General features: G+C 44.0%; 2 protein-coding genes and 3 long non-coding RNA genes across 7 annotated transcripts in view; 2 read left to right on the top strand and 3 right to left on the bottom strand.

The window, feature by feature from the left end:
* The window catches only part of LOC125719995 (NACHT, LRR and PYD domains-containing protein 12-like), a 263,868-nt gene that overhangs the window by 201,244 nt on the left and 55,072 nt on the right, over positions 1–7,552 (top strand). The window contains exon 20 of the mRNA XM_048994927.1: positions 5,799–5,972. Within this exon, the coding sequence (XP_048850884.1) occupies positions 5,799–5,972 (174 nt within the window). The remainder of the gene's footprint in view (positions 1–5,798; positions 5,973–7,552) is intronic.
* Positions 1–7,552, top strand: part of LOC125719997 (NLR family CARD domain-containing protein 3-like) — a 63,938-nt gene that overhangs the window by 40,283 nt on the left and 16,103 nt on the right. The window contains exon 7 of one of the 2 annotated variants that reach the window (XM_048994935.1): positions 6,196–6,312. In XM_048994935.1, coding sequence (XP_048850892.1) covers positions 6,196–6,312 — 117 coding nt within the window. Of the gene's footprint in view, positions 1–6,138; positions 6,313–7,552 lie in introns of both variants that reach the window. The other variant, XM_048994936.1, reaches the window with a different exon arrangement.
* Positions 998–3,566, bottom strand: LOC125720009 (uncharacterized). The gene is made up of 4 exons (XR_007385325.1): positions 3,451–3,566; positions 2,030–2,176; positions 1,197–1,294; positions 998–1,098 (listed from the first exon to the last, which is right to left on the bottom strand). It is a non-coding gene; the product is annotated as an uncharacterized LOC125720009 (long non-coding RNA).
* LOC125720016 (uncharacterized) lies at positions 4,452–5,000 on the bottom strand. The gene is made up of 3 exons (XR_007385332.1): positions 4,970–5,000; positions 4,627–4,675; positions 4,452–4,479 (listed from the first exon to the last, which is right to left on the bottom strand). It is a non-coding gene; the product is annotated as an uncharacterized LOC125720016 (long non-coding RNA).
* The window catches only part of LOC125720005 (uncharacterized), an 89,732-nt gene continuing 88,357 nt past the window's right edge, over positions 6,178–7,552 (bottom strand). For both annotated transcript variants that reach the window (XR_007385320.1, XR_007385321.1), the window contains one exon: positions 6,178–6,211. This is a non-coding gene — a long non-coding RNA (uncharacterized LOC125720005). The remainder of the gene's footprint in view (positions 6,212–7,552) is intronic.

Genomic DNA, 7,552 nt, shown 5'->3' on the forward strand with positions numbered 1-7,552 from the left:
ACCGTACTGTCATGGATAACCTGCCTCAAGCGATACCCACTGATCTAATTCCATGCTGTCATGGATAACCTGCCTCAAGCGATACCCACTGATCTAACACCATACTGTCATGGATATCCTCCCTCAAGCGATACCCACTGATCTAATACCATACTGTCATGGATAACCTCCCTCAAGCGATACCCACTGATCTAATTTCATGCTGTCATGGATAACCTGCCTCAACCGATACCCACTGATCTAACACCATACTGTCATGGATATCCTCCCTCAAGCGATACCCACTCATCTAATACCATACTGTAATGGATAACCTGCCTCAAGCGATACCCACTGATCTAATTCCATGCTGTCATGGATAACCTGCCTCAAGCGATACCCACTGATCTAACACCATACTGTCATGGATATCCTCCCTCAAGCGATACCCACTCATCTAATACCATACTGTAATGGATAACCTGCCTCAAGCGATACCCACTGATCTAATTCCATGCTGTCATGGATAACCTGCCTCAAGCGATACCCACTGATCTAACACCATACTGTCATGGATATCCTCCCTCAAGCGATACCCACTCATCTAATACCATACTGTAATGGATAACCTGCCTCAAGCGATACCCACTCATCTAATACCATACTGTCATGGATAACCTCCCTCAAGCGATACCCACTCATCTAATACCATACTGTCATGGATAACCTGCCTCAAGCGATACCCACTGATCTAACACCATACTGTCATGGATAACCTGCCTCAAGCGATACCCACTGATCTAATACCATACTGTCATGGATATCCTGCCGGAAGCGTTACCCACTGATCTAATACCATATTGTCATGGATAACCTCCCTCAAGCGTTACCCACTGATCTAATACCATACTGTCATGGATATCCTGCCGCAAGCGTTACCCACTGATCTAATACCATACTGTCATGGATTACCTCCCTCAAGCGATACCAACTGATCTAATACCATACTGTCATGGATATCCTGCCGCAAGCGTTACCCACTGATCTAATACCATACTGTCATGGATATCCTGCCGCAAGCGTTACCCACTGATCTAATACCATACTGTCATGGATAACCTCCCTCAAGCGTTACCCACTGATCTAGTACCATACTGTCATGGATATCCTGCCGCAAGCGTTACCCACTGATCTAACACCATACTGTCATGGAATACCTCCCTCAAGCGTTACCCACTGATCTAATACCATACTGTCATGGATATCCTGCCGCAAGCGTTACCCACTGATCTAACACCATACTGTCATGGATAACCTGCCTCAAGCGATATCCACTGATCTAATTCCATGCTGTCATGGATAACCTGCCTCAAGCGTTACCCACTGATCTAATACCATACTGTCATGGATATCCTGCCGCAAGCGTTACCCACTGATCTAATACCATACTGTCATGGATTACCTCCCTCAAGCGATACCCACTGATCTAATACCATACTGTCATGGATAACCTGCCTCAAGCGATACCCACTGATCTAATACCATACTGTCATGGATAACCTGCCTCAAGCGATACCCACTGATCTAATACCATACTGTCATGTATAACCTGCCTCAAGCGATACCCACTGATCTAATACCATACTGTCATGGATAACCTGCCTCAAGCGATATCCACTGATCTAATTCCATACTGTCATGGATAAGCTGCCTCAAGCGATACCCACTGATCTAATACCATACTGTCATGGATAACCTGCCTCAAGCGATATCCACTGATCTAACACCATACTGTCATGGATAACCTGCCTCAAGCGATACCAACTGATCTAATTCCATGCTGTCATGGATAACCTGCCTCAAGCGATACCCACTGATCTAACACCATACTGTCATGGATATCCTCCCTCAAGCGATACCCACTCATCTAATACCATACTGTCATGGATAACCTTTCTCAAGCGATACCCACTGATCTAACACCATACTGTCATGGATAACCTGCCTCAAGCGATACCCACTGATCTAATTCCATGCTGTCATGGATAACCTGCCTCAAGCGATATCCACTGATCTAATTCCATGCTGTCATGGATAACCTCCCTCAAGCGATACCCACTCATCTAATACCATACTGTCATGGATAACCTGCCTCAAGCGATACCCACTGATCTAACACCATACTGTCATGGATAACCTGCCTCAAGCGATACCCACTGATCTAACACCGTACTGTCATGGATAACCTCCCTCAAGCGATATCCACTGATCTAACTCCATGCTGTCATGGATAACCTGCCTCAAGCGATACCCACTGATCTAACACCATACTGTCATGGATAACCTCCCTCAAGCGATACCCACTGATCTAATTTCATGCTGTCATGGATAACCTGCCTCAAGCGATACCCACTGATCTAACACCATACTGTCATGGATATCCTCCCTCAAGCGATACCCACTCATCTAATACCGTACTGTCATGGATAACCTGCCTCAAGCGATACCCACTGATCTAATTCCATGCTGTCATGGATAACCTGCCTCAAGCGATACCCACTGATCTAACACCATACTGTCATGGATATCCTCCCTCAAGCGATACCCACTCATCTAATACCATACTGTCATGGATAACCTCCCTCAAGCGATACCCACTGATCTAATTTCATGCTGTCATGGATAACCTGCCTCAAGCGATACCCACTGATCTAACACCATACTGTCATGGATATCCTCCCTCAAGCGATACCCACTGATCTAATACCATACTGTAATGGATAACCTGCCTCAAGCGATATCCACTGATCTAATTCCATGCTGTCATGGATAACCTGCCTCAAGCGATACCCACTGATCTAACACCATACTGTCATGGATATCCTCCCTCAAGCGATACCCACTCATCTAATACCATACTGTCATGGATAACCTACCTCAAGCGATACCCACTGATCTAACACCATACTGTCATGGATATCCTCCCTCAAGCGATACCCACTCATCTAATACCGTACTGTAATGGATAACCTGCCTCAAGCGATACCCACTGATCTAATTCCATGCTGTCATGGATAACCTGCCTCAAGCGATACCCACTGATCTAACTCCATACTGTCATGGATATCCTCCCTCAAGCGATACCCACTCATCTAATACCATACTGTAATGGATAACCTGCCTCAAGCGATACCCACTGATCTAATTCCATGCTGTCATGGATACCCTGCCTCAAGCGATACCCACTGATCTAACACCATACTGTCATGGATATCCTCCCTCAAGCGATACCCACTCATCTAATACCATACTGTAATGGATAACCTGCCTCAAGCGATACCCACTCATCTAATACCATACTGTCATGGATAACCTCCCTCAAGCGATACCCACTCATCTAATACCATACTGTCATGGATAACCTGCCTCAAGCGATACCCACTCATCTAATACCATACTGTCATGGATAACCTGCCTCAAGCGATACCCACTGATCTAATACCATACTGTCATGGATATCCTGCCGGAAGCGTTACCCACTGATCTAATACCATATTGTCATGGATAACCTCCCTCAAGCGTTACCCACTGATCTAATACCATACTGTCATGGATATCCTGCCGCAAGCGTTACCCACTGATCTAATACCATACTGTCATGGATTACCTCCCTCAAGCGATACCAACTGATCTAATACCATACTGTCATGGATATCCTGCCGCAAGCGTTACCCACTGATCTAATACCATACTGTCATGGATATCCTGCCGCAAGCGTTACCCACTGATCTAATACCATACTGTCATGGATAACCTCCCTCAAGCGTTACCCACTGATCTAATACCATACTGTCATGGATATCCTGCCGCAAGCGTTACCCACTGATCTAACACCATACTGTCATGGAATTCCTCCCTCAAGCGTTACCCACTGATCTAATACCATACTGTCATGGATATCCTGCCGCAAGCGTTACCCACTGATCTAACACCATACTGTCATGGATAACCTGCCTCAAGCGATATCCACTGATCTAATTCCATGCTGTCATGGATAACCTGCCTCAAGCGTTACCCACTGATCTAATACCATACTGTCATGGATATCCTGCCGCAAGCGTTACCCACTGATCTAATACCATACTGTCATGGATTACCTCCCTCAAGCGATACCAACTGATCTAATACCATACTGTCATGGATATCCTGCCGCAAGCGTTACCCACTGATCTAATACCATACTGTCATGGATATCCTGCCGCAAGCGTTACCCACTGATCTAATACCATACTGTCATGGATAACCTCCCTCAAGCGTTACCCACTGATCTAATACCATACTGTCATGGATATCCTGCCGCAAGCGTTACCCACTGATCTAACACCATACTGTCATGGAATACCTCCCTCAAGCGTTACCCACTGATCTAATACCATACTGTCATGGATATCCTGCCGCAAGCGTTACCCACTGATCTAACACTATACTGTCATGGATAACCTGCCTCAAGCAATACCCACTGATCTAATTCCATGCTGTCATGGATAACCTGCCTCAAGCGATACCCACTGATCTAACACCATACTTTCATGGATATCCTCCCTCAAGCGATACCCACTCATCTAATACCATACTGTCATGGATAACCTGCCTCAAGCGATACCCACTGATCTAATTCCATGCTGTCATGGATAACCTGCCTCAAGCGATACCCACTGATCTAATTCCATGCTGTCATGGATAACCTCCCTCAAGCGATACCCACTGATCTAATACCATACTGTCATGGATAACCTGCCTCAAGCGATACCCACTGATCTAATACCATACTGTCATGGATAACCTGCCTCAAGCGATACCCACTGATCTAACACCATACTGTCATGGATAACCTCCCTCAAGCGATACCCACTGATCTAATTCCATGCTGTCATGGATAACCTGCCTCAAGTGATACCCACTGATCTAATTCCATGCTGTCATGGATAACCTGCCTCAAGCGATACCCACTCATCTAATACCATACTGTCATGGATATCCTCCCTCAAGCGATACCCACTGATCTAATACCATACTGTCATGGATAACCTGCCTCAAGCGATACCCACTGATCTAACACCATACTGTCATGGATAACCTGCCTCAAGCGATACCCACTGATCTAATACCATACTGTCATGGATAACCTGCCTCAAGCGATACCCACTCATCTAACGCTATGCTTTTATGGCTGGGAGCCGACTATTGCTGTTCCAGGTATTAATAGTAATTAAAGATAAACATACCATTACTTAGGTAAATAGTATTTTTATGAAAATGTTTTCTAATTCTTTAAATTTTATTTTTTTCTTATCAGAAATTACCCTGCTACAAAATATATGTTTCCTAAAATAAATTTGGGCAGGATGACCCATAATGCATTTCAGCAGCAACATAATAAACACAAATGGCTTCTCTGTTCTTATCCTACCTCCTTAAATCCCACAAACCTATAGCCTGTAAACCACGTTAGAAATAATTAAGCGGTAAAGCAGGAAGCCAGTCATTCTTAGCACATGGTAAGTGTTGGTCAGCAGAGCTAATAGACAAAGGAAAGTGACAGTTATGTTACAGTTTTGAACTTAAATTTGCTGTGTTTAACAAAAGTTACGGATAAAAATACAATTCACACCAATCAAAACCAGGGTGACTGTTAATATGCTTTTTATATACTGTACAATAAATTCATTGTTTTTAAATTTCTTCTGTGATGGCAGTGATGGCTCACGTACAGAGCACTAATACAAAAGGTGGTTTTATAAGTGTTTTATTTTCCTAAGGGTGGACCGGTGTGAACTCACAGAGAAATGCTGTGTGGTGCTGGCTTCAGCTCTCAGATCAAACTCCTCACACCTGAGAGAACTGGACCTGAGTGACAATGACCTGCAGGATTCAGGAGTGAAGCTACTCTCTGCTGGACTGAGGGATTCACACTGTAAACTGGAGATACTGAGGTCTGTTTTACTGGGTATTCCACACTGTAAATTGAATATTCCACACTTTTAACTAATTATTGAAAGGAGTCGCTTTGTATGAAAGTAGTCACATTTGCTTAAAAGTAGTACTTGTATTACTGAGGTGATCTTATTTATCTGAGAATTCTTGCCTGCCACTCTGCAGCCTGTCAGGCTGTAGAGTCACAGTAGAAGGCTGTTCCTCCCTGGCTTCAGCTCTGAGGTCAAACCCCTCACACCTGAGAGAGCTGGACCTGAGCTACAATCACCCAGGAGACTCAGGAGTGTGGCTGCTCTGTGCTGTACTGGAGGATCCCAGCTGTAAACTGGAGAAGCTGAAGTGAGTACAGAGTGTGTGTCTGACACGCTACAGATACTTATGCATGTATGTGAAGAAGAGGCACCAATAAATAAATGGATACAGCAGTACTATGTCATTCTGCTTCTCCTGTAGTGTGGACCACGGTGGAGAGTGCAGGACCAGACCAGGCTTTCTGAAATGTAAGTGTGTTTGCAGGTTTTTTTAATAATACAATTAAAACTATTTTATGAATGTATTCACACAGTTGTTGTCATGTGTGTTTTTTTGCACTGTGTGCAGATGGATTTCCATGTTTGTGTTTCGCTGAGCTTCTGTACGTGTCAACAACACAGACATCACCAAAAATATAAATTCAATTATTATTAAAATAAATTGTTCAGTTTGGGTTTATAGATGACTGGTTTCTTTAATAAAATAGTAGGAATCGAAATAGTAGAAAAAATTGTAGAAATAGTGGAAACTTGTGTACAAACAGACTGCTCATATCGTCCTTGTGTTTGTGTGAGACCTTCATATCTGTCCTTTTTCCGCATGCGCTGAGTGTACGCGTTTTCTTTTTGAGATCCGTTAGTATTCATCATTATCATAAGACGGCTCCCATAGTGTCCCTCAAACCGGCGGTGATATCGGACTCTCTCCTCAGTCTGTGGTTAACGCTGCTGTGAGGAGGTTCGGGTCTGAAGTGTTTATATGAAGTTTATATTTTAACGTAAAGACACTCATTTTTGGTATTAATCGTTGGTGTCGAAATTTCATGTTAAATATGTTCGTGATGAGTATGTCGGATGAATGCTGTTACTTTGCATTTTTATCTACCCATAATTAAGCCTTTAGTTCAGTAAGTGCTGCGTTTTGGTGGCTCTTCCCGCCGGCGGCTGACATTTCCTGAGGTATTTTACACACAGGGAACCCCAGGGTACGAACGAGATCCGTTCCCAAAGTCTCCAATTTACCTACAAACTCGACTTAAAGACAAACATCATTACAGAACATAATAATGGTAAATTTAATAGTAAATGCGGTACTGTAATGTACCTCAAGCTAACAAGCGCATGTATTTGGTATTACGCACCGTAAGTACGAGGTGTCCGTAAGTCGGGCGTTCTTAACTCTGGGGCTGCCTGTATCTGAATTCCCAGTTCGGATTGGGAAGCTGCGCTGTTCTTGTATCGTACGGAAAATAAAGCACAGGCTGAAATGCTGCTCTGCCTGATGGTCTTAGCGGCTCTTCCTCCTGCCTACAGACTCCTGCCAGCTG

Source organism: Brienomyrus brachyistius, chromosome 24, assembly GCF_023856365.1.
Source record: "Brienomyrus brachyistius isolate T26 chromosome 24, BBRACH_0.4, whole genome shotgun sequence".
Taxonomy (NCBI): domain Eukaryota; kingdom Metazoa; phylum Chordata; class Actinopteri; order Osteoglossiformes; family Mormyridae; genus Brienomyrus; species Brienomyrus brachyistius.